The sequence below is a fragment of the Agelaius phoeniceus genome, chromosome 2 (genome assembly GCF_051311805.1).
Source record: "Agelaius phoeniceus isolate bAgePho1 chromosome 2, bAgePho1.hap1, whole genome shotgun sequence".
Classification (NCBI taxonomy): domain Eukaryota; kingdom Metazoa; phylum Chordata; class Aves; order Passeriformes; family Icteridae; genus Agelaius; species Agelaius phoeniceus.
In genome coordinates, this window is record NC_135266.1 from 60,502,796 (window position 1) to 60,529,604 (window position 26,809).

General features: G+C 45.8%; 1 protein-coding gene across 1 annotated transcript; it reads left to right on the plus strand.

The window, feature by feature from the left end:
* Positions 1 to 8,821: 8,821 nt before the first annotated feature.
* CNMD (chondromodulin) lies at positions 8,822 to 23,632 on the plus strand. Its single transcript, XM_054651503.2, has 7 exons — positions 8,822 to 8,952; positions 9,236 to 9,370; positions 11,747 to 11,887; positions 14,971 to 15,084; positions 17,728 to 17,881; positions 19,061 to 19,263; positions 21,625 to 23,632. Exons 1-7 carry the CDS (start codon positions 8,881 to 8,883, stop codon positions 21,838 to 21,840), a joined length of 1,035 nt encoding a protein of 344 aa, XP_054507478.2. The 5' UTR covers positions 8,822 to 8,880; the 3' UTR covers positions 21,841 to 23,632.
* Positions 23,633 to 26,809: the final 3,177 nt, after the last annotated feature.

The following is a 26,809-nucleotide window of genomic DNA, read 5'->3' on the forward strand; positions in this document are numbered from 1 at the left end:
CAACGTGGTGCCAGCTCCAGTATCCAGGTACATCAGCAGCTGCCACACCGAGCAGTGCTGGGAAAACTGGGTGCCATGTGTGGTCCCAGATGGGGGAAGCAAGGTCCCCCTTACTCTCTAAGTCTCTGAGCTGCCAGACAGGTGACATCTCTTCCCTCATGGAGAAGCTGGCATGAACCATGCCAAGGACAGGAAAGCCTTAGTGCTCTCTCACACCATGTCCAAAATGTTTCCAAACTGTCCTGCAGTCAGGATGGCAGCTCTGTCAGCACCCGTGGCTCAGTGCAACAGAAGGAGGTGAAAGGAGGTGCTGGCACAGCTTGTTTGCTGTGTAACACCTTCCAGGTATGATGGTGATGCTCAAGACAAGCCCTGTCTCACCACCTCACCCGGTACACTGCAAACACACATCTTCTCACATAAAACACAGCGATTTCTCTCAAAGTTGGGAGCAATTGAGAGCTTTTTCCCTCTTAAGTGGGAGGTTGCAGGTCAGACTTCTAGGTGGCATAGAGGAGCCAGAGCTTCCAAGCTGTCATTTTAAGGTGGGGAGCAATGAAGAAGAGAGGCTCCATCCCTTGGGATCTCAGCAGTGTGGAGTCAGCTTTGTACGTGCCATTTGTCACAGAGGGCTTAGCAAACTGAGCAAGAAACTGTTTCTAGACAGAGCAAAAGGACCTGGGATCCACTTAATTTAGTCCTGTGGCAAGGCCATTTGCTCCCAAACCTGCTCTACACCTTCTTATACAGTCCTGTACTGTGCAGCCATGTGGAGATGAGACTCCTGAAGCAAAAAGCTCTTCCTTGGGCATCGACAAGAATCCCAGGTGTACTTCTCTGTCTTAATATTATCCCACCTTGAACCATGCGGACATACCCAGCCAAGCACAGGCTTGGAAAAGGCTGAGGTTGAGAACTGTCTTTCAGAGCCTTCTCCATACCCCTTATAACCCTAGCTGCTCCACTAAGTCCCCTTTAGTGACTGGTGAGTTGTAGGTGTGAAGAAGAGGCTGGAATGAAGCATCCTCTGGAGCTGGGAATGTGGATATTTGCACAGCATGATGGGATCAGTGCTGGTGGCTGGGCATGAGCACAAACCTTCAGCATACAATGGCGACCTGTGTTCTGGTGTAAGGATCCTTTTGCTGAGGATCTTCCATCCCTTGAGGAAAATATGCTAACAGGCTTTAAATAATTAAACAAATCACATTGCAGGCAAACCCAAGTTGATCTTTAAAATGCATTATCCTCAGAAGGCACTAGAAATGCTCAGTGCTTTACATCCTCCTCAGAGCTCTTCACACATTAACTAATTCATCACACAAGGGACCACCCAGCTGCATCTCGACCACAGAGCAAATGCTGTGCCAGTCTCTTCCTCCTTTAAAACTGTGTTGCCACAGCTGGAGGCCAGGTTTCCTCAGCACCAACCAGCTGAGGCAGTGAGGCAACAAAGCTCTTTTCATCAGGCCAAGTTTGCACGGAGGACATTTCTCCCACAAAGCCACTTGCTGATCCCAGATGGAAGGCGGGTTTCCCTTGTGGCCACAAGATACTCTGGGGCAGCTGCAACCACCTCCTTGCAGGAAAGGGGAGTTGTGTGTGCTAAGGACTACAAGTTTGGCTTTCCATGGGCAGAGGCCAGGAAATCAGCTACCTCGAGCCTCTCCTCTGGGCCACCAAGGCCATGGACGGTGGAGAAGTGTAGAGAGCTTTTTGGAGAATTGGTTAGCTGAGAAAGGACATTCCGATGTGATACCAATAGATAAGAGTAAGAGAAACAAACTGAAAACTGAGCAACCAGTACCTAATTACTGACGAAGGTCACAGTGACCTTCTCTAAAACAAGAAGACGAGAGAGAAAATTGCTTGCCAGAAAATGTAGTTATCCCAAAGTAGAGAAATTAGAAGAATGTACACATAGAAGCAAAATAATTGTTAAGAGATAGAAGTAAGTGTGTTTGATCATAGTGTGCTTTAACCAATAATGAGCTCAGATTTTACAATATGCATAAGCTTCATTAACACTAATATAAAAATGTGTAAGCTTTCAATAAACTTCGAGATTTGCTATTCATCGCATATGGTGTGTCGCATCTCTCCCGCCGTTACGACAGAGAAGCATTTGCAGGAGACAGAAGACAGGAAGGCAGAGCAGCTGCAAGGCAGTTGTGTCCACCTATCATGATGCTACACAGCCATTTATCTGGCTCTCTGTGAGCTAATTGTTCTTATCCCCCAAGCCAGCCCCAAAACTGCCCTGATGATAGGTCCTTGCTGTCCCTGACACTATGCAAGGACAGGTGAACAGGTTGAGGAAGCAACCAGAAGGTCTGTCAGACACAAGAAAGCACGACTGGTGAGGAGCAGGGAAAGGCCATGCCCATCCCCAGCGTCTCCCAGCCAGGTGTGCTGGGCACCGCCCTTGCACTCACAGGACTCCATGGAGGACAAACTGGTGGGCAAAGGGACTGCCACCCCTTGTCCAATCAGAAAGGTTTCCTGTGGTGGTGTTTGCCACCCTCAGCTCTCCCCCATGCCATGCATGGCCCAGAGCAGATGGGCTATAACACGTGGAGTTTAAATTATTTGACAGTTCCCCTTTCGGGATTTGGGAGCACCATGGAAATGGCTGCTCGTGGTGCTGTGGGGCAAGTCTTGATAATGTGCTGGGCACCCTGGAGGCAGCTGCAGCTGTGAGCCCCAGAGCAGCCAGCTCTTCCCAGAAGCTCATAATTCCCTCTCCAAACTCACCTGGCCTCCAGGGCCACAGGCTGCCATCCCTCCCTCCAACCCTCACTCTTCCAAGCTGTCCAAGGTGAAAGGTCCACAGCTTTTTTCATGCTATTTCTCAAGCATTTGTTCCCCTCAGCAGTCCACACTGCACACACACAACAACCCTGCTGCCCCAGGCTTACCTAATAACATCTTTGAGATAGGAGATTTGGCCTCAGCCAGGCCAAAATTGTCGTTCTTGCTAGTGCTTCCTTTCATAAGGAAAGTGGAGTCCTAGCACTGTCTGCTGGACTTTCCAGCAGGAACTCACCCCTTTTCTCATCCATATTCCAACCTAATTCCAACCTCTAAGCACAAAAGTCCTTAGAGGCAATGCAGCTCTCACAGCCCTTCAGTGGGGAACAGAGGTCCTTGATGGACATGCTGTAATCTCACAGTCGTTTCTGAGGGCCAGAAGGCTCAAGGAAAGGTTCTTAAGAGAGAAAGCCCCACAGGACTAAAATTTCTCATGGTTCTTTCACTCTCCTAGGCTTAGTTTATGAAATCTGATGTGAGGGAGGGCATTTTGTAAAAAAATTATTTTTTAAAGTAAAAAGATCTAATCTGGGGGAAGAAGTATTGTAGATTGGCTAAAAAGAAAAAAAGCTTGATGTAAGAGACAAAGTAATAGAACAGAAAATAGGTGAATAAGGATTAAATCTTCTCAAATGAACTCCTTCAAAAGTCTCACAGAGGTGATGAGAGCAAAAAAAATGTTTAAAGTGTTGTCAGAAGAGTGAGTCAAATACACAGTTCAAGAGATTGGATTTGTAAAAAAACATTCTGGGGCTGCAGATGCCTGTGGGACAATCTCATTGGAAATATTCTCTAAAGTCAGGTCATGAAATTATTGGGAGAGCAGCCCAAAAATCGAAAAAGAGAAATATAGTTGATTCATGGGTGCTTTTGGGTGAGGGGAAAAAAAATAAATAGAAAGCTAGGCTCAGCCTTTGCCACAAAGCAAAAAGAGACTTAGCAGATTTCTCATCAAAGTGTAAAGAAGCCTCTGGGAAAGAAACAGATTGATGCTACCAAGTTGTTTAAGATAATAACTACCTCCAAAGCATGGAGCTGTGGTTGGAGGTTAAGAAAGACAGTAGCCTATGAGCAATTTGCACAGAACAGCTACAAAAGAGACCACATCGTTAAACGTAGGAATGAAAGCATGTAATGACAGCTAGTTATTTTATTTTATTTCTTTAATTCAAGGAAAACAGAAGGCACAGCCACTAGCTAAATTAAGAAGAATAAGATGAAGACATATGGATAGATGGGAGCCAGCCCTGAGGAAAAACAAATCAGCTTTTAGTGTCCTGGGGTGAGGAAGAGCAAACTGTGATGGGCCATATGTCCTCACCCAACCACAGGAGAGAAGAGGGAGGATTGGGATGAGCAGGATCCTGCACCAAGCACACTTAAGGCCATCCTGGGGCCAGCTCAGCTGCACTGGGTTGTCCTGCTGGAGATGCATCCCAAGCAGGGCAAACAGGGATGCTCATCCTCTCCAGAGTAGCATTAGAGCATGGACCTTGCAGGGCTTTCCAGGGAGACTTTCACAGCCTACCAGGAAAAGCAATGTTTTTGGTGTTTGAAATTTCATGAGCTGCTGGTCAGAGAAGGGAGGACTTTGTCACTGGGGGAGGAGAGGAGGAAAAGTGAGCATCCCTGGAGCAGCAGAGTCCAGGGACACCACAGAGATGAGAGCCATGATGATGACAAACATACGTGGGTTTTCATCCTTTGGCCTCACTGCCAGCAAGAATCTTTAGAGTTTATCAAAATTCTTAGGCTGTCACAAGTTAAATAACTGGTTTTAGGAGCAGAGGAGCTGTGGGGGGGCTTCTGTGAGAAGCTGCCAGAAGCTTCCCCAAGTCCAGCAGAGCCGATGCCAGGCAGCTCCAAGACAGATGTGCCACTGGCCCTGTCTGAGCCCATCAGGGACAGCAGTAGCACCTCTGGGGTAAGAGAGTTAAGAAAGGGGAGGAAAAGCTGGCAAAACAGCAAATGGAGACAGGAGTGAGAATATGTGAGAGAAACAGCCTTGCTGACACCAAGGTCAATGAAGGAGTGGGAGGGGGTACTCCAGGAGCAGATGGATGCCAAAGGAGGCTGTGGCCATGTGGGAAGCCCACACTGGAGCAGGCTCCTGGCAGCAGCTGTGGCCCCATGGAGAAAGAAGCCCAGATGGAGCAGGTTTGCTGGCAGGACTTGTGACCCCATGGGGGACCCAGCCTGTTCCTGAAGAACTGTACCCCATAAAGGGACCCAGGCTGGAGCAGTTTGTGCAGAACTGCAGCCATGGGGAGTTCTCATGCTGGAGAAGCTCATGGAGGACTGTCTCTGTGAGAGGGACCCCACACTGGAGCAGGGACAGAGTCAGAGGAGTCCTTTCCCTGAGGAGGAAGGAGCAGCAGAGCCAACATGCCATGAACTGACCACAGACACCATTACCTGTCCCCCTGCACCACTGCAGGAGAGAAGGGAGAGAAAATCGGGAGTAAGGTTGAACCTGGAAAGAAGGATGGGGGGGAGGGTAAATGTTTTTAGAATTTGGTTTAATTTCTCATCATCCTACTTTGATTTGATTGGTACTAAATCAAACTAATCTCACCCTGTCCTTATCTTGACCCATGAGCCTTTTGTTATATTTTCTGTCCCCTATCCAGCCAAGGAGAGGAGTGATGGAGCTTTGGCGGGCATCTGGCATCCAGCCAGGCTCAGCCCACCACAATACCAAAGCCAATATTTTCTTTTTCTGCAGGACTTTTTCTTCCAAGGACTTTGGTTATTATTGAAGAGACATCAAGTATGTGGAACCTGAATTGGCACCATGTTATGGTGGTGTAAAGCCATGGAAAAGCAGAGCAGTGAATCAGGTGCCCAGTCTCAGAAACCCTCATACATTTTCATTCAGGCCGTAATGGAGTTCAACTATTTGGACCACTTAGAAAATGAAGATGAAATGCATAAGGCACCACAAGAGACTTTCAGAAAGGCACACAGCATGACCAAATCCTTCTCATTTTTAATATTTCTATTTCTTCTTCTAAACTTTTTCTTTAAACTTGAAAATAATGAGAAAATGTGCTTCCTTGAGACAAGCCAGTACTATCAGCTAAACAGCCTCACATTCATCGTAGCACTCCAAGTGCTCTGGAATGCTTTTCAGCCCAGAGGATAATAGTATTAGACGACCAGAAAGGCTGTCCTGTAAAAGACTGTTATTATGATTTCCAGTCTCAGAAGTTGGCTTAATCCAGCTGAGCACACACATGTTATTTAGAGAGGAGACTGAGCTCAGACACTGCTATCACCATCATCTTTATTGCAAATGAAGGGTTCAGCCAGTGAAAGGCAAGTCACGTTTTTTTTGTCCTAAGCCCTGCAAACAGTGGCTGTTGCAATCGTCTTTGCACTCTGCAGCGAGAGTCTGGAGCTGCTGAATGCAGAGCTATTTGCACAGATTTGCATCTGTCTAAAAACTCCTGTTTTCTCTCTTGTCACCTAATCAATCAAACGGTAAAAGATGCACTCCCTGCACCCTCCAAGGAAAACAGCTCTGTGCCCACACAAAAGGCAAAGCAAGAGCATAGGGGTTAGCTAGAGGTGGTAAGCTGTGAACCCTGTAACAGGAGCAATTTTTTTCACTGCTTGAAATTTCATGCTGCTCTTCCTCTGTCTATGGAACAAAAGAAGAAAAGGCAGTGATGCTCTGAATTGGGAAAAAATAATCTAGGATTGTTCCCTGCATGAGAAAAATATGTTTGGAGGATTACTCAGGGTAGTTGCACCTTGGCTTGAGGAGGAAAGGCTGCACAGCTCCCTCCCAAAGGACTGGTTCTCACTGCAGCTTCCCAAGGAGGAGCAGCCAGGCACCAATCCCTGTGGGTCAGCTTGCAGCTGGCACCAGGGCTTGGAATTGCTCTAACCTGCCCATGCTAAAACCTGCCAGGGCCACTGCTGCCCCATCCATGGTGGGGGTGAGCCTTCCCACTCTATCCTTTTTGCTCCAGGGACATATTGCATTTCACCACAGAGCACTGGAGTGAAGGCCCCATTTGTGAATATCCAGCACAGAATTCCACATATTCATTCTTGCATTGGTAGTGTCTCTGCTAACAGTCCTTGTCAGGGCAGCCTCAACCACACTTTTGCAAGACAAAACAGCTCAGCCTCCCTCTGTCCTTCCAGTCACCTCCCAAGAAAGGAGCCACTGGGCACTCAGATTCATGCCAGGATGGGAGGGACAGCAGCTCCCTCTCCTTAGTCCCAGGGAAGCAGCTCAAACAAGCTGAACCCCAGTGAGCAGCAGCTCTTCCTGGGCAAGCACTCCTTCCCTGGCACATTTTCCCATGGGAGACAAGCACAGGGACCTTAAAATAAATCTGTCTTTTTAAAGCAGAGATGCTAAATGAAGGTTTGAGATCAAAGGCTGGGATTCTCACATTTTGCCAAGATAGACATATCCATTCACGAGATTTTTGGTGTAACAAAATACTTGCTAATGAAGAGGATCATAATCTTATTATTAGCCCGAACTACCACAGTATGTCATTCAAGAGCGGGTTGGAATATGTCCTAGTTTAGGAAGTTGCACAGTGGATTTTGCTTTTGATTTAATGAGCTGTGATTGTGTTTATTTTCAGCAGCAACTATGCCCGTTAAATTTTGGTTGAAGGTCTGATCGTTAACGACAGTAATCGACGGAAAGGATGAATTTAGGTTGAAGGGGAGGAAAATGGGAATTGTAGTGGGATTCAGTCAACACAGTTTGCTGGGATTCAGCAAACACAAGGTGGTCAGGAGAGCCTGAGCTTTCTCTACTTTTGCAGTGCCTGATGATGGGGTTTTAATTACTGGTTAACTCAGTTAAGGGGATTCAGACATGGAAAAACAAAGATTTTTGCTGTTATGGAGTGGGGCACAGAGGACAGTCAGGTGTAGGCAATCAACAGTGGGGGCCAGAATTTCCTTTTGTGGGATGAGCCATGGTGGGACAAGGTCATCAGCTGGCTTCCACTATCAAGATCCCAGAAATTCTAAGATGGTGGGGGGAACACGTCAGTAGTGTGTAACAACTGAACAACCTGCCAGATGAGCAAAATGGAGAAGAAAGGGGAAGAGAAATATAAATTAGACACATACTTAAAAAGAAACATTGCTGCAGCAGAGCTGGTTGGTGTAGGCTCTGCTCTGGAGTGAGAAGGGGCCCCATGCAGCAGGGTTCCCCCAGATGAACCCTCCCCACTGCTGCCTGCCTGGGTAACTGGAGCTGGCACAACGAGCAAGAAGGGCAGGGCAGGATGGGGCACAACTCAGACCCACCCCCCATCACACTCCTTTTGCAGCTGGTGTCTGTGTCTCGGTTTCCAGCCTTACAAAGGATGCTGTGCTTTGTGTTTGACACCATCAGCCCCAAAGGAGTCCAGCACAGTTTATTTTCCAGCATCAAAGCGTGCACACACAGGCATGTGTATGTATGTACAGGCAGGACATCCATAAGGGGTGTGAAGGAAACACAGACATGGACAGACACGTGGATAGACACACATAGCCAGTTGTAGCCTTTAAAAGCTTGCCGTGTACAATATCAGAATGGTTGTGCCCAGCCTGGACACGGGGCTCAGCCGGAGGCTGTTGGCTTGTGCCAGTCAGCGAGGTGTTCTGTGGAGCAGTCACCGACCAGCAGTTTGTCAGCTCCAGCGCCTGTAAATTCCTGTGGCAAGTGTAAAAAAATCAGTCAACGCGTTGTTCCATTTTAAAAGCTGGTGTTTTTTGACGACGGCCGTCTGTCTGACGGGGCGCCCCTCTTCTCTGCCACGGCGTGCGGGGCTGCGTGTCCCCTACACCCCCGACCCCCTCGGGAAGGGGGGAAGCTGGAGACGACATCCAGGGGCCGCTTGGAGGGGGCGGCGATGGGGCAGGAGGACACAGGGAGCTCCCCCGGCTGCCGGGCAGCTCAAGGGGCTCATTGTGTCCGGGGCTGGGCGGTGCTGCCCTCCCCGCGGGCCGGGGCCGGGGCCGGGAGCGGGGCGGGCCGGGGCGGTGCAGGCCCGGGGCCGGGGCCGGGGCCGAGCCCGGGCAGGTCTCCCTCCCGCGGCAGCCATGGCAGAGGGCTCCGAGAAGGTGCCGATCGCCCGAGTGGGGCCCGACGATGTGGAGCTGTGCCTGCCCCCCGTGAGTGCTGCCGGCTGGCACCGGGCGGGACAGGGTGGGATCGGGACAAAGCCTGTGGGCATGGGTTGGGATGGAACGGAACCCAGCGAGTCGGGACGGGATGGGACGGAACGGGACGGGACGGGTTGGTTTGGGACGGTGGGGAACGGGTGGGGTCGGGACGGGTCGCGATGTAGCGGGCCGGATCGGGACAAAACGGGTCGGGTCGGGCCGGGTCAGGTCCGGCCGGGGGTCCCGGGGCGGGGTCCCTGCCGTGTCCCTGCTCCACCCGCGCTCTCCGCAGGCGTACGCGGCTGCCGCGCCCCCCGGACCGGGGCGGCTGCTGAAGGCCGGGGCCGCGGTGCTGATCGCCGGGGCCCTCCTGCTGCTGGCCGGGGCCATCGGCGCCTTCTACTTCTGGAAAGGCACGGAGCGGCAGGTGAGCGCGCCGGGCCGGGCCCCGGGCACGTCCGCACCCGGGCCGGGTGGGCGGGGAGGCACGGGCTGGAAGCGCTCCTTGCGAGGAGGTCTATAAAGAGGTCTTTAAGCAGACCTGTAGGGTTTTTTCCGTTCAAAAACCCCCAAACACCTAAAAACCCAAAGCCATAATCGTTGTCTTTGGTGGCTGTGTGGATGGAGCTTCCTGGAAGCACATTTATTAGCAAACATGAAACACATCTTTGAGAGCACAGACTGCACATTGATTTCTGCTCACAAATCCTCAGTGAACTCAAACCCCAACAAGTCCCTGGGGATTCTCATCCTGGGCAAACTCCAGCTCTCAGGACAAAAAAACATTGAAATGTGTAAATTCTTTTTTCATAGCATCTGTATTCTCAGTCCAGATTCTACCTGGAATCAAGTATGTAATACTATAATTAACCCATTAACAGGCACTGTTAGTTCTGGTGCTTTGTATGACTGTGCATACACTTAGGTTTGCAGCTGAGGAGCAATTTTTAAAGTTAAGTTTTATTATTTACAGTTTCTGGGGTACATGAGAAACACTTTATCCAAAGAATGAAACTGAGAAGCTGGTGATCAGTTAAAGACTCAAACTTCAGAGCATTATAACATGTTTACAGATTAACTTTTCTTTCTGTTTACACAGAATCTGTGTTTAAAACATATTTGAAACATGATGGTACACACATGAATGTACCATTCTCCATAAATTAAATTAGTACCTTTGAATTTACTTTGGAAGAAGTTTTGTACTGCCTCTGGCCACACGCCAGCCCTCATCAAGGAGAGCCTTGTGTAAATTCCAGCAGCCAGGGCAAAGGTGGCCCTGTGAGATACACCCCTACACATAGGGATAATTCAGATAATCAGAAAGAAAAGTACAAGGTTTTACAGCAAAAAGACAGGACACATTGCTGGCCTCTAAGACGTGCTGCATGAACTGTGTGTTTCTCTGAGCTTTTGAAAAGGGAGAGTGATGCAAACGGTGGCATAGGCAGGGGACAGTGCTTTCAGCTCTGAGCAGGTAGGTGCATTCGTGGAGTACAAGACAATGCCTCCCTTTTTAATGCTCCTGTCATCTAAATTCAGCCATACAAAATATGTCACATTCACAGTTTCCATTAAGCTTCAAAGTTGCTCTCTAGGTGAAGACACTGGGAAAGCTTATTTTTCCAAGCTGCCTTCAAACTCAGAAAACTGCACTTGAGTTGCAAATGTTTAGGAAGCAACTGCAAAAATTATATCCAGGGTAATTAATTTTAAAAAACTAACAATTTTAAAATTCTTGGTTTTATTTTTTATCTTTAAATTCTTCCCTAAATGATGGGGTATCAAAGTCTCAACTCTAGCTCAGTCCCTGTCAGGAGGAGACCACATACACTGGTCTGGTTTTACGGACCACGTTCAACAGGAATCCTAGAAAGCAGAAATATGGGAGTGGCTGTGTATAACGGAGGAACCATAAATCTTTAGCACCTTAGACTTCCCTGAGCGAAGGTGAGAGAAGAAGAAATTTGTCTCTAGCTGTCAGTGTAAATTTTTCATTAAAATGCTGTAAGGGCTTTTTTAAGACCCAAAATAAACTGCTTGTGCAGCACTTTTAGCAGAGCTGCACAGAATCACAAAACCCCTCCACAGATTGTGGTCCTCCAGCAAATACAAACCGCACTGTAGCTCTCCTCATTGAAAATAGGATAAGGGCAAATACGCTGACAAGGAAAATACCAGCCTATACAACTTCACATCCAATTTAAACAAAGTTTACATCCATTACAAGCTGGGAAGTGTGTTCGTATTCAAGAGGAACCTGTTTTCCTGTGCCTCAGCAGAACATCCTAAGAGATAAACAGGGCTTGGCTTCCTTCAGAGTAGGACATTCATGCCTGCTATCCTTTGGGAATCATGCCAGCATAACAAGCAATTCCTAAAATGTCCTAGGAGAGGGTTTTTAGGTCAGAGTGAACATGGGTGTGGACTCACCCCACATTGGTTTTGAAGTAAAACTATAAGCACTCCCTGGCAGGGGGATCTCAGCTCTCTAGTCCTACCTGGTGCTCAGACCAGGGACAGCTGTGGGGTCAGAGATGGTTGCTCAGGGCTTTATCCAGTCAGGCTGTGAAAACTTCCAAGGATGGAGACTGAACAACCTCTCAGGGCTGGCTGCCCCACTGCCAGCCGACCCCAGTGCTGAAGTAGTGCAGTGTTGGTTGCTGGAGGGTTATCAAATGCCTACAGCAGCAAAATTTAGGAGCTAAATAGGGATATGAGAGTCAGATTGACCATTGCCTGGTGTAGGAGGAAGGCAATAAGTAATTACTGGCATGTGCTACCACTCTTTTATTGATTCCAGGTGTACAACGTTCACTATACTATGAGCATTAATGGAAAAGTACAAGATGGATCAATGGAAATAGATGCTGGAAACAACTTAGAGACATTCAAAACAGGAAGTGGGAGTGAAGAGGCAGTTGAAGTTCATGATTTTCAGATCGTAAGTAGTGCCACTCTTGTCCTTCACGTAACACACTCCAGCACTGGACTCTTAAGGACACCTTGTTCTGCCCTGACTTCTCTGCCCCACTTAGTCTCAGATTCCAGCCTCCAACCATCCACACAAACATTTTTGCTTTCCTGGCTTGCATTTCCAGGGAGACAGGCAGTTTCCTCCTAAACAAAAATCAAAGTGCTTTTTGGAGATCAGCCATGCCAGGTACCACTCCAGGAACTGGTGTGGATTAGGCTATGTCGGGTTTGACTCCATGTAAATGCTTTGCATCTTCAAACCACTGAGCAGAAATGTGACATGTGACCTTGGGGTCTCACTAGAAAAACATTCTGTCAGGCTGTGACACAACTCTCGCATGATTTCATGTGGTTTGAACTGGCAGAAACACCTCCCCCAGACATCCCTGTTTGAGGAGCAGAGGGTCAATACAGTAAGCCGAGGAGACACCGAGGAGAGACCACTCTGCAGTGCTTGACTTGGGGAGCTTCCTTTGCCCTGAGGTCAAGGATGGGAGCTGGTCTCCATGGCTTGGCCTGGTTTCATCCCCATGCATGGCAGAGGATGGAGGCATTTGGCACAGTTTATGCATCTGTGCACCAATGCCAGGTGCTGGGCCCCTCGGGCTGACAGCAAACGCACTTGGGCACCCCAGCAACTTGTGGCTACTCAGCACAGAGCCTGGACTGACAGACGCCAAACCTCAGCAGAGCTCAGCAGCTCGGACAGAGTAGGTCTCTGAGCTGCCCTGAGCTACTAAGGCACATCTGTGTGATGCTGCACAAACCCATCACAGGGCCCAGAGCCTGCAGTTAAATGTTCTCAGGTGCAAAACACTCAGCCTCAGAGTTAAGCCCTCTGTAAGTCAAAGCAGCACCTAAAACAAACCTAAAACAAAGATGCTGCTGCTAGGAAGCAGCTTCTGGAGCAGCCACCTTTCCCTTGCTGGATCTAGAAAGGCAAGGAAACCCAGCTCCTTGGCTTTTCAGCAAGAACAAACAAATCTGTGCCAGGAGATGCTGGACCCCCAACTTTTCCTACAGCTGTGGTTCTGCCTTTATGCAACTCTCATTAGCATCACCATAGCAACATTATCAGCAGCTGAGTAAGAGCATCCACAGTGAGCTCTTCTCATTTGCCTTTGCCATTTCACATCTGCACAGAAGCACAGTCCACTGGAGAGATGCTGAATTCATGTTTGCTCCACGTGTGTTGCTGCCTATGAGATACTGCCTGTCACAGCCAGGTTACAAATCAGCTCCTAACACCAACCAGCTCAAGGGACCTCCCAGGGACGGTGCCTGCTTGTAATTAAAGAGGGCCAGGGACAACCTCAGCACAGGGATGATGCCACTTGGGTTTTCAGCCAAGAATGCACACAAAGGAGAAAGCAACTGAAGAGATGTGCTTCCAACAGACTGGTATTTACATTAGCAGTTTTGGATGGACTGGCACTGCTGGAATGACTGCATGGTCAGAGAAGGCTTGGATTTGGCAATATTTGGGGTATTCCTAGAACACCTGGTACACCACAAAGCTTTATATCCTAATGCACCCATCCTTGGGATAGCCATCTCCTCTCTCACTGCTTTTTGTAGTCATTTTGTTGTGAAGGGGGTGTATCCAGCTACACAGGACCTGCAGACACACAAGACATGGCTCAGGTGCCCCAGTACCATCCATCTCATGCTGCACTGCATCACAATGTGCTGAGTTGGAAGGGACCCACAAGGAACATCAGGTCCAAATCGTGGCACAGCACCATCCCAAGTGTCACACTGTGTGCCTGAGAGCACTGTCCAAATACTTCTTGGTCTCAGCCAGGCTGGTGCTGTGACCACTTCCCTGGGGAGCTGTTCTAGTGCTCAGCCACCCTCTGGCTGAAGAATCTTTTCCTGACATCCAACCTGAACATCCCCTTATACAACCTCAGGCCATTCCCTGGGGTCCTGTCACTGTCACCACAGAGAAGAGATCAGTGCCTGCCCCTCCTGTTCCTCTCATGAGGAAGCTGTAACTGCAATGAGCTCTCTCCTCAGTCTCCTCCAGGCTGAACAGACCAAGTGACCTCAGCTGCTCCTCATACAGTTTCCCCTCAAGGCCCTTCACCACATCCCAAACCCTCCTTTGGACACTCCCTAACAGTTTAATATCTTCCATTGCGGCGCCCAACACCGCACACGAAGGCATCCATGATACCCCTTCAAGGCAGATGAGAGGGGACATGCTGACACCCACACCCCTTTCTGGCAGCTAGAGGCCAGGCAGAAAACCAGCACAACTTAAAGGGCACTAGGTAATTATATTTAGGTGGTTGACTGGAGCTTGGGCAACCACATGAAAAACACAAAAGTTTTGCCATTTACAACAAGGTATCTAAATTTATAATGTAGAAGAGAGCTCTTTTATGGATACCCAAAACCTACAGTAGAAACGTAGATGCTACAATGGCAAGATGTTGATGCCCAAGGTTCTAGCATGGGCTGGAAGGTACATCCCAGGACTCGCAGGAGACTTGCTCCTTCTCTTGCTTAAAACTAGACATTCATGGTTTATGCAATTACATTTCACCCTAGTAGGCCAGACAAAGTCCCATACACAGATTTCTGCACCAAACTGGCGTCACAAACTTCCCTTTGCTGTCACAGTCACTTATTTGTACAGACTGAACCAAACTGCCCCCACATTTTTGTAAAACTGTGTCACAAGGGTACTATGCCACCAGCTAGCACAATTTCAAGACTGCCTACGTTAGGTGCTAAGTTACAGTTCAAATCATGTCAACTAATTCCTTAACAGAGCTACTCCAAGTAGCCTACAGCCTGCATGGAAGCACTTACATAAAACACCCCCCCACTTTCAGAAATCAAGCAAAAACTTCTAGACCAATTGGACCAAAACTGTGAAGCTAAAATGATGAAGGGAAGAGCATTTTATTGCTTCTGGTTTTAAATAAGGTTAGCCTTCAGACTGAAAATTCAGTGGCAATTTTTGGCAGAGCTGAGGCACTTTCTTGGGGGTGGTGAGGAGCTGGAGGGCTGTGCACAACCCTCTGCCTTCTGCTTTTGCAGGGCATAACTGGGATCCGTTTTGCTGAAGGAGAAAAGTGTTACATCAAAGCTCAGCCAAAAGCTCACATCCCTGAAGTTGATGCTATGGCTAAAGCGAGCCTCTCATCTGAGCTGGTAAGGGGTAGTTTGTTGGTTTTTTTAAACTAATCTTTGTATAGAGAGAGCCTAAAGGAGGTACTTAAATACAAATAAAAATGACATTTGGAAGCCACTCTGGCTCATGGTAGGGACAGGGTGGGATAGCTGGGATTCAGCTATTGACTGGTTGCAAGAAGTCCCTGAAAGGTAAGAAAAACAAGGTTGGTGTCAGACATGTCACTGTGTCCAGGGACATCATGAGAGGCTGCAGATTAGTGAGTGGGGAAGCCACAGACTGATTTCTGCCAGATCCACAGGAGGTCTCCATGACAAGAGCACCTGCCTGAGACCAGGCTGTGCACAAGGCTGGAAGGGAGGGTGTGGAAGAAGTAGCTGCTGTAGTCAATGCAAAGGAGGACTGTGGTAGATCCCAGGAGATTTCTGTCAATGCTCTTGAGCAGAAACATGAACTCCATCACTCTAGTCAGTAAAAGGGAATTGTGGAAAACATGGCAAAAATTAAAATATCTCAGAAGAAATAATTTATTTTAAAAAATATGACTTAGCCTTCTTAGCGTTAAACTTAATTTTACATGTTAATTAAATTTCCTAGAATTTGCATCACAACCAGCACAGAAGCTGCAGTTCTCACCCAGATACCACCAAATCTCCTCACATTTGCCCAAAAAGCTGATTGCTTTATGTGCTCAAAGCCTGAGTTTCCCAGAGCTCAGACCTCCAAAGTTATTGCTCACACAAGAGTGACTCCAGTGACTTGAGTCCAGCTGAGCCTGGATGCAGCTGGAGGCTCAGTCATTGGCAGGAGAGCACAGGAGATCCACAGCCCCTTTCCCTGGGTTTGCTCTGCTCCTGGGAGAATAAAAGCAAGATACAATTAGCGGGGAGAGAGGGGCTGTTAAGGCTGCACCTCCCTGCAGTGGTGCTGTGACTGCTGAACATCTGCTTTAAAATTAAGGGGAAAAAGATCTTTCCTAACAGAGTCAGAAAGGCTGACAAATGCTACAAAGCCTCCTGAAACTGGCAGGATTTTCCCCATGATGGGAAAGAGAACTTGCACGAATTCCAGACAGTTCCATCTTTCCTGCCTTGCCTTATTTTAAAGGCAGCTGGCCTTGACTTAATTAGCGTGATTGCTTGAAGTCAAAGTTTGAATTTTTCATCTTTTTGTAAAAACAAAGTCACAGACCTGAAGACACTATCCTAAATAATCAAAAACTTATTTCTAATTCTACCTGCTGACAGTAAAACTATTTCCTTGTCCTGTTTTTTGTGCATCTTCTCCCAAGAGGCATCACCTATGTGACTGTTGCAACGAATTGCATTCACCAAGCAGCTTAGTGCTACCACTAAGACATTAACTTTTCCCTTTCACTCAACTTTCCAGGCCACATGTACCACAGGAATGGCAAAGTAGTGTTTATTTTTCTGGGCCAAGTCATCTCTCTGATATGGAAGTATTTAGGAGGAAGTATGCATATGCTGTTTTCCTGCAATGGGCATCATAGCAACACTACCTACAAAAATTGCTGTAAATGAGTAAAATGAGTTTTATAGATACCCACGTTCTGGCTGCTCACAAGTCAGGATCATTTCAAACAGAAACAAAGGATATTTTTATTTCTGAAAATTAGAGTCAGATATTTCTGATGTTGATAAAAGCTTAAGTGGAAGAATATAAATAAAGAGCAGTAGACAGATTGGATAGCAAACTTAAATGACTTGAGACCTACAAAATAAATCAATAAACACTAAAGAAACAGCAACTCAAGGGAATAAATTGATCTAGTCAGTTATATAACAAGTCTTGATGACTTTTATGAAAGCAATTTAGAATTTTAACTTTGAAATCATGCTGGTTTTCATGATTCAAAAGTTAGTTTTCTTTTAATATTTCACCGTTGCTATAAAATACTTACACATTTTATGTAAAATAATACTTTGAACTAACAACTTTAAAGAATCAATCACTGGCATTTTCCTACATTACTTTGAAGATATGAACCAAAAACCTGCAGGGTACACTTCAAAAAGGCAGGCTCCTTTAACTTGCACTTCAAGCTTTTGGTCAATTGAATTGCTTTTACCAAACAAGACCTTTAATCAGACCGATCACATTGACTTAAAACTGGAAGCTGGAGCAGTTCTCAAGCTATAATCCTCTCTAAAACTTTTGAACAACATTCCTCCCCTCACCATCACCCCCCTCCCCCATACACACATTGTAAATAGTTATATATTGAGAGTATGTCAAATGAGAACAGAGCATAGGAAAAGATGAAGGACTTGGGTTTTGCTGGTATTCCATTGCTGCTTTGCTGAAGGTGGTAGAACTTTGGTTTCTACCACCTGAAATTCTGGTGCTTTGGGCACAAAGACCTCTGTCACCCAGCCCTCATGCATGGGGCAGAAGCCTTCCAGGAGTGAGATGGGTGAAATCGCAGCCCCAGCAAAGCTGACAGAGGCTTTGCCCTTCATTTCAGTGGAGGCAGCCTTTCCCCAGGCTTTGGCTCAGCACGATTCCCTCACATTCATGACATAGAAGGATGCTCAGTATTAGTTGCAGCGGATAATTATACAGTTTGGTGCTCAAGAATTAGCAGCGAGCAGGCACATGACTGCTCACTGAGCAGCAAAGGATTTATGCTCTTCTATTTGCAGGAAGATGAAATCATGCCTGTGAGATTTGACAAAAACTCCCTTATCTGGGTGGCTGCAGATGAGCCTATCAAGCATAACAGCTTCCTAAGCCCCAAAATTCTAGAGCTTTGCAGGGATCTTCCAATTTTCTGGCTGCGACCAACATATCCCAAAGGTAACATTTCTTTTATTTGAAAAGTATGTTATCCCTCCCTTCATCTAAATGCCTTCCCTTCATCAGGTTTGCTACTGAAACTAGCACATCTGGGAAACCAGGCTCCTTTCCTCCCTTGCCCACGCCTTCCTGGGCTTGTGCCAAGATTGTGGGTTTGGAGTTTATCCCCTAAATATTTTCCATCCTTGTATTTACTCAGACAATTTGCAGAGCCCAAGTGGGTGACTCGCTAGGAAATGAAACATTTCCAGAGAGGTTAGTCTACTTCTAGAGAAGGACAAGACAACAGCTTAAACTAGCCCCCTTAATGTGTAGGCAGCTGACACCAGGTAGCAGGAACACTGGCCAGGAGTTTGGGACCATAGCCTGTCCTGTTTTCTACCCTGCTTCCTCAGAGGAATTCAGTGGAGTGGAAGGAAGATGCTTTAAGCCAGCCAGCTGGTGGGTGGTTTATGAGACCCTGGGGCAGTCCCAGCTCTGAACTTGGGGCCTATAGGCAAGCTTAGCAAAGGTGTTCAGGAGTCACCAGGAAGATGGCAACTCCTCCAGGTAACTTCCAGGCTTTGGAGGAGAGAAGGCTCAAAAATATGTATTCCTCCTTGGTCCAGTTAATATCAGAACACCCGGGTGGGACAACACATGTGGAAAAAAAATTAACACATTTTAGAGCACCTGTGGACCCAAGCTACCAATATTTTCCACTTCCCTTCATGATCTTGCATATCCCACCTGGCAACAAAAGAGCAATATCAAAGCTGTCCAGAACCAGATATCCTTGAGAGCAGGGCACCATCCTGCCATAAAAGAATTTTGAAAAATAAGTGAGATGTGAACAGGTGGTCTTGCTAGTGCTGGAAACTGCTGCTGGGTTAATATCTGGGTTAGTGACTACAGGCTGGGTCAAAAAGCCCCCAACAAATCTCAAATTTTGCCTCGAGGAGAAGAGGGAGGGGGGAAAGGCAATCACACTGCTTTGGACAGGCACTACTGTTGCAGACACAACAGAGGAAGGCAAGCAGCTCCCATGGCGATGCATGTCAAGTTTGCCAAGGCACAGTTTTGGCTTTCTCTCTGCCATCCATCCTCTCCTTTTTTAATATTTAAAGAAATCACTGAAATATTAGGTAACTACAATGATACACTCAAGGTAAGATTGTCCCTTGGTGATTATTCCTTCAGATAACCAAAGGAGACAAATGAAGAGAAACAAGCGCCAGTCAGAACCAAACTTCGATGAGGAAGACTTGGAAGCTGCTTCTGAAGAAGTAAACCCCAGGTCACGCACCATGCAGCTGACTCAAGAGCTTGGCCACCAGGCTAATGAAACCAGGCCAATGGGACAAGAAACTGATCAAACATTTAATCCAGACAACCCATACAACGTGAGTATTTACACTGTAATCTTCCTTCAGAGCTCAGGACTGTGTTGGACAGGTAACACTGGTAATGTGGGGCTTGTCATTATTTTTTTTTATCTGCACAGTCTTTGCTTGTTCAGCTGTTCTAGGAAATAATAGACTGGTAAAACACCTAAGAAGCTCAAAAATGTCTTCCCTCTGTCCTCTTCTCCCAGTTTTAGATTTCTGAAACAACTCTGAAACAAGCACAAGTGCTTGAGATCACAAGGTTAAGGCAAGTTGATGCCAAGTTTCTTTTTGAAGCTTCCAGATCCATATGGAAACAGCACTGGAGATATGACAAGGGTAGCACCTTCTAGAAACAAACCAAAGCTGGTCTTGATCAGACAGCTGAGACCCATCATTTACTATGTGAAGAGAGTCCAGTAGCTAGAAACATGCTTTGCTCTCAAACAGAAATTAGTAGCAGACATGACTGCTACAGGGAAACACAGCAGAAGTGTTTGGGTGCAAAGAGATAAAGGTTCAGCCAAATAAATTTCTTTCTCAACCTCTTCCCTGTGAGGGTAAGCAATCCTAGACTAGCAATAACCTGACAGAGAAGAATCTGTTTTGAGACAGCAGCAGTGGGTGGAGGATGACTGTCGTAAAACTCGTTCTCACCCTTCAAGAAGCAGCAGCCCCCAGAAAGAGCAGAGGAGCCACCCTGCTGTGTCCCAACACCTCTGCCACACTGCAGGAACACTGGCTGTGCAGGAGGCACCTTCCAGTCTGCTGCACCAGCGCCAGACAATTTACACCCACCATTTGGTGCAGCAGGAGTAAGTCATTTTAATACAACACTGTCACAAGATAAATGCCTCCTGCTTTGGAAGTAAGTCCCAGCTTTGACTTGACATTTATGCAACAGCAGGAGATCATTATACTGTGACAGCATTCTGCCGAGTTGACATCCCTTAATTAAACTTAAATTAATCACTCCAAATAAAGTGGATCTAAATCGACTCTCTCACGAGGTCAGTAAAACAGCAGTGGCACTGGAATGTAGTTTCTCCTCACAGCCACTAAGGTGACCATCTCCATGAGGTCTGAGCTGCCCTGCCTCTGGAGGCACAACTTCCACAGGTCTGCTCTTCCAGCCAGGGGCAGCCGGGCCAAATGGAAAAGAGCCAGACAGAGGCAGCCATCAGGCTTCCCTCAGCCTGCAGGGCAGGGGTTGCCCTCACCAACAGCTACTGCACCAATGCCTATCACCAGGCTTTCTTAGAGAACAGCCACTGGACTGACAAGCACCATTCATTATGCTCCAGGCCTCTCCTGAAGGATGAAATGAATCCTCCCTAGAGCTATTTCTCTTTACTCACTGTAAGTGGAGCCTGGACAATGAGCTCAGGTGATGTTCATGGTGCAGGTATCTGAATTCAAGGATGATGAATCCTGACCAAGAAAACATCTTCCCTGCTCTCAGGACTGGGAAGGAGTTGCTGGGGTCCCTAAAAACACCCAGCTGTCACTAGTGTCCTGTGCAAGCCCAGACAAGGGGTGGCACCTTTCTGTGTCACTTTTTTTGTTGTGCCGCTACTTTCCAAAAATGAATGGCAAATGGTCAGGTAAAAAGCTGACTGGTACTTCAGCATTTGTGCATTTCTGCTGCTTTTCTTGAAGTAACACCAATGGGCAAAGAACAACCCAAGTTTCCAAAAGCAGAATATCAGGTTACCTTTTTTTCCCCAGAAATGAGGAATTTTGAAGGGTAAAGGCTTTTAAGTATTTTGTGCATGCTTTGCTCCATATAACTCCTTACTGTCAGCTACAGAACAGACAATTCTCACTGTCAACAATGCACCTAAGTGTAGTGGGGTGGGAGGGATGGAACCAGACTCAGAGACAAGAGCCAAATCCTCAGAAAACTGCAGGGGACCAGAGGAATAGTTTCCTAAAAGTGCTGTAAAAAGCATTAAAATACAGAATCTAAAATGATCATAAAAACCACATCATATATTTCAGGAATTCTCACCTACATTAAAGATTCAGGTAACTATCTTGAAATCATTTCTGTCACTAATATTTAAAGCTTGGGAGGAGCTTACTGTTGCTGGAGCTTTTCCAAGGGCAGTAGAATAAAAATAACGAAGTTAGACCTGCCTGTTGTTCTTTCCATTTTGCAAGGGTGATCGCACCAATTCTATGCTTCTGCCAAAGAGAGCAAGTCAAAAGAAAAAATAATAAAGCAAGATGCATGGGACACTTAGTGGGAGTTTTGTCAATTTCCACAGCCCAAGACTGCAGGTTTTACCCTTTGTGGGGTTAAGGGGAGCATGGATGTATTCTGCTATTCCATGAGAATGAGAGCACTGGGATGACATTTAATATTTCACATTGCAGCAGCTGGAAGGTGAAGGGATGGCCTTTGACCCCATGCTGGATCACCTGGGCGTGTGCTGCATTGAGTGCCGGCGCAGTTACACGCAGTGCCAGCGGATCTGCGAGCCCCTCATGGGCTTCCAGCCGTGGCCCTACAACTACCAGGGCTGCCGCAGCGCCTGCCGCGTCATCATGCCCTGCAGCTGGTGGGTCGCTCGCATCATGGGCGTTGTGTGAGGAAATCCCTTGAGCAAAACAAAACAAACTCAACTGGAGCCTTGACAAAATGAGCAGGAATACAATGAACTGGTAAAAGACTAAAACCAAAGCAGCGGTACCGATCCTGCCTTACAAAATCAGAGCCTGTTTTTCTGCACTAAAAGCAAGGTCAGATATTCCAACTGCAAATTAAATGCTCAAGTTAATATTCCATTAGCTTTACAAGAGGGAAGGGTATAATAGCACTTGCTGAATTAAAAAACTGAGACATCCCAAAAAAAGACAACATTAAACTTCTCTCAAAATTGGTTTAGCAGTCCAGAAGCTTGCCCATACATCTAAATTCAGCCTTTCAAAACAAACGCCTCTCTTTCCAAGCTATATGTGAAAATTTACACCCAATTAAGCAACTAGCTCAACTTGTACACTTGGGAGTGCCTTTAATCCATGTAGCTTACTTAAATAAATCACAACTTAAGTTGCTCCCTGTTGCTATTCAGAGTTGCCAGGTCATTATGAATGGTTATAAACCAATTACAGCATACCTTTCCCACAAAGCTGCTCCAGGGGACACGGGAAAGCGCACATTGTGCTAAATCGGAAACAAACAGCAGGAAAAGGGGCTGTGGAAGGGGATGTGAGTGGCTGCAGAATCAAAACCCTTTGCACATCCCAACATCAAAGAAGCCCCAGCATCAAGAATCCTGTATCCATGATACCACTGTAGTGTCTAACAAGTATCTGCTATCCAGCTACTACAGCAAAAGTATTTACATGCAGTTACAGACCAAGGAGTCTCAAGACCCTTCAGAATGTACAACAGCCACTGTTATTTATAAATCCTTGAACTAGACACATTTGACACAAGATTACAACCCCTCTATTTCACATGGATAGCAGCCATTCACACCAGTTCCTTTAGTTTTGCTGAAGCTCACATCCCTTCCCCACAAGAGAAACTGTTTACCAGAAGGGAGGGGACAAAAGAAAAGCCTTTTTTTTTTTTTTCCCCTTTCCTTTCTCACCTCACCCTTTTTGCTAAGGCAAACTCTGCAATTACTGGGATTGATCCTATTACACATTAAATCTCTAAGGAAGGTACTAAGCTGAAACACTCAAAGGTGGAACAATTAGTATTTCTAGCCTTGAAAAACAAAATTAGTGGTATTACACTGCCTTTATCAATACTATGTATCTTGAACCCTACCTTCAAGTTTATGGAGCCATCTACATGATATCTACAAACTGGTTCAGCTTTTCCTAAAGTCTGCTTTCTGGAGCATTCATTTTTGTGACTAAACAGCTCTTGAGATGTTGCAAGCCCAGTAATGTTATTAACACTGCGTGACACACAAAAGAGGAATTAATTTGACATAATCGTGGCTTAAAGAAAATAAAGACAACCTCATGTGGAATGCTAAACTGCATAACTGAAAAGCAAAGTGTTAAATGAGAATAAGATGAGAGCAGAATTCAGTATTTTGTTCTATTGTAGCTTTTTAGTATAAACTTCACCTTCCCTTAATCTGAAGGACAGACTTGCTTTGAAATATTTAAATTATAAACTTCTTAAAGTGGGATTTCAAGGCCTGTTAAATTTGAGTTTCTGCTTTTTAAACTGAAAATGACCTTGATCATTATGTTGTTTTAGAAGTACATCTATCATATGCTTAGAAAAGTCAGTTTTCCTTTTTTTTTTTTACTGCAGATTAAACAAACACATGAAAAAAAACCCAGTTGCTTTCTGTGCTTTTTTCAATGTAGAAGGTGTAACAATACTTTCACATACTCGTTAAAGAACTGTCTGAGGAAGAAAAGAAGGGCATCAGCAAGTGAAACACTGGAGGCAAAGAGAGAGAAATGTGACTGTGTGTATGTCTAAACTAGAGTATTGCTCTCTTTTGCATCTTGAGGCAACCTGTCATCTGCTTCTCTGTGTCCCCCAATAAAACAGCCTCCTTCTGAAGACACAAAAACAACTTTCTTGTAGGTGATTTCCATATCTACACATACTTAAGAGAATTAATTTTTAACAAAAGCTTGTAATCATTTGCTTTCTATAGACAGTCACACAGCATGTAAGAAGTAAAAACAGCATCCTGCTCATGGATATAGAGCTGTCACATATGGCATGTACATCTCAAGAACATGTCTGTATACACCATGCCACAAAAACCACAGTGACCATAACATTTATCCATTTCCAAGAGGTAGGAAACAAAATGCCTCCTCCAACTCAAGCTTCTAGCAAGCAAATTCCTATTTACATTCATATTGGATTCAAAGAGAGAAAAGTAAAGATCTCATGCTGCAGCAAGGTTGGGAAAAACCAATCTTCCCTTCAAAATCTGATTTTGAAGGAAAAGTTCTGAGACAACACAGGGATGGCAGTAAAACCAAAAAGCCATCAGTGTGAAAAGATGTTGTGATATTCCCTGTGGTTGTGGCTGAGACTCCAGCTCTAACCATGCACAGTGATCCTTTCACTACTGTACACTATTTAGTACCAGTAAAGTAGTAAGTTTCTCACTGCCATCACAAATGTCATGCCTTGGCACACTAAAGAGGTTACAACATATCACCATTTGGGGAAGTATGGAGCAGGGTGTTCCTTGAACCTGACCCTGGGCCAGCAGAAAACAACTGATAGCCTTCCTTTGGCCAAAGTTTAGGGAAAGAGAAGAGGAATGAGTTTGTCATCAACAGTGTCTCCCACCACAGGTGGGTGTATGTTTGTCACAGCACTGCAGTTCCACTATCCTTAAAACTTAATTACCCATGTGATTCTACTAGGAGGATTAGAATGGCAGAGCAGATTAGAGCAGAAAAAGGGGATAAATTCAGGCTGGTGAAAAAGAGATGGAAAACAGGGAGCAATCTCATATGGTTAAATAGATTGAAAGCCAGTGATGGGAAGGCAGGAGGAATCTTTTTACTAAATCTACAGTTTCCTTTCTCCCCACTTAAAACAAATGAGCCCTTTGTCCTTTTTCATACAGGAATCACCCTCCACTTGTATCTACATTGAAAAAGCAAAAAGCAGCTGGGAGCCATGGGGTGATGTGGCTTCTACCTCCCATGTAACACTTCACCCCTACTGCAGCACAAAAAAAATTCCAAGAAAGTTTCAGTGAAGAACAGACTAAGCACTTGTTCCATGCAGTGCGGGGGAAAAAAAAAGTAGCGAAGCATAAAACTACAGTTGGCAATGAACTGATTGCTGATTGACATGTCTGGGTGGACAGAATCTCTGCTCAGAAAGGGCAAAAGAGAGACTGAACCAGGAGCACCATCTTCTGCTTCTGAGAGGCTCAGCTGGCCTTTTACAAATACACATCTACAAACTGGTCTTCCACAAGCACATATATCAAAGATGAGAGGCAGCCTTAAGCTGCAGCAGGCATCTTTTCCCAAGAGCAGGAGCAGAGAGCAATCCCATCTATGGTATTAAATGGGCACTGTTACATCTTGCTGTCCTCTTCCAGTATTTCCATCAGTACACAGATCACTGAGGTCATCCCATCACTTCAGAGCACGGAGGTGACACTGCCTTGGCCTTCCAGACAGCACTTTGTACAGATGACCAAAGGGCTTGGGGAAAAAACCCTCAAGCAATTTGAATGCAATTATGATAAAACATCATCCACTCTGTCCTTGCAGGCAGTTCCCTTCCTCCAGCCAACTCATCATCAGTGCTGCTACGTATTTCACTCACCCTCTCCAGTTCCAAAGGAAATTCCCTTTGTCACTGGTTTGTTTTTCAGAACCTCTATTTAACGCCCAAGCTACTGCTAGCATTCTCTTGATCTACAGCTTCTGGTACCATTTTGTGTGTGTGTGTGTGTTTTGAGAAGAACAAAACACTCTGTTCATGAAGTTCATGAAGCACCTTCCCCCCCAGCTTTCTAAGGAAATTTTGCCTACTGATTTAATCCAATCCCCTCCAAACAAAAAACCCAACACCTCTTCCCCCCACACACTCCCCTCTACCTATAAGGCAACAAGACATGCCATTATTGATTAACCTTAACTTGAAGGAGGAACACACACAGATTACCTGCTGGTGCTCAGAAACATGCTGGAATTATGTCTAGACCTGCAAACTTGGTTTACAAGATTGAGATGGACAGGGAGCTCTACCACTTGATTGCTACAAGTTTTAGCCTGAAGCTAAAGCATTATATTTGCATTACATATGCCTCAAGAGTACGTAAGTAGCAATGCATTTAATTTTACTTTTTGCCTTAAGCTAAGTGAATTGAATCTCAAAGCAGTGAAACAGTACCCACTTAATACAAGAATATATTGTGTTTATCTGACATAATGGTCCCATGGTCTTTCAGTAAGCCAAGGAACCTCTGCTACATACTCTTCAGTAAGAAAGAGCAACTTGATTGGCAGAAAACATCTTCAAATTATTTTTTAATTTCTATTTAAGAGATGTTTACCTAGGCTTTTCCCCACAGCAAGCCTTTTCTAAGCTCTGTTAAGTACTCTGAATGACATTTATAAAGCAAAGCTGGCCAAGAGACAAGAACCCAATTTTGTGACAAAGTGAAGCACTCAGACATTTGTCTTCCTTCTACATTAAAAAGAAAGAAATGCTTTTGCGCATAAATAAAAAGCAGCAAAGCACTTATCTGGGAGAGTGGAGTTCAAGCACCTATTCCAAATCAAATCAACTCCAATGTTAGCATCCCATATGGATGGGCAAATGCTCTACATATCGAGCAACCAGCTACTCAGAATTCTCTGAAGGTCAAGAAAAGCCTCACACCAAAGCTAAAAATTCTTCTCTGAAACATGTCCCAAGTTCATGCTTTGGGAAACTTCCAAGAAGCAGACACTGTTCAGTAAATGTCAAGAGGTAAGGTACACAAAACCCTTCCTAAATCCCATCCACCTCGGTTCATTGCATTCCAAGAGCAGGGTAACATTTGGTTCTGAAGGTTACCAAATTTGAACTTTGGAAAACATGTATCAATTC

What these genes read in the sequence shown, in the direction of transcription:
- CNMD (XM_054651503.2), top strand. Translation starts at nt 8,881, where the DNA reads ATGGCAGAGGGCTCCGAGAAGGTGCCGATCGCCCGAGTGGGGCCCGAC. An exon ending in TGGAGCTGTGCCTGCCCCCC is followed by an intron (nt 8,953 to 9,235) that starts GTGAGTGCTGCC and finishes CGCTCTCCGCAG; the next exon opens with GCGTACGCGGCTGCCGCGCC. An exon ending in GGAAAGGCACGGAGCGGCAG is followed by an intron (nt 9,371 to 11,746) that starts GTGAGCGCGCCG and finishes TATTGATTCCAG; the next exon opens with GTGTACAACGTTCACTATAC.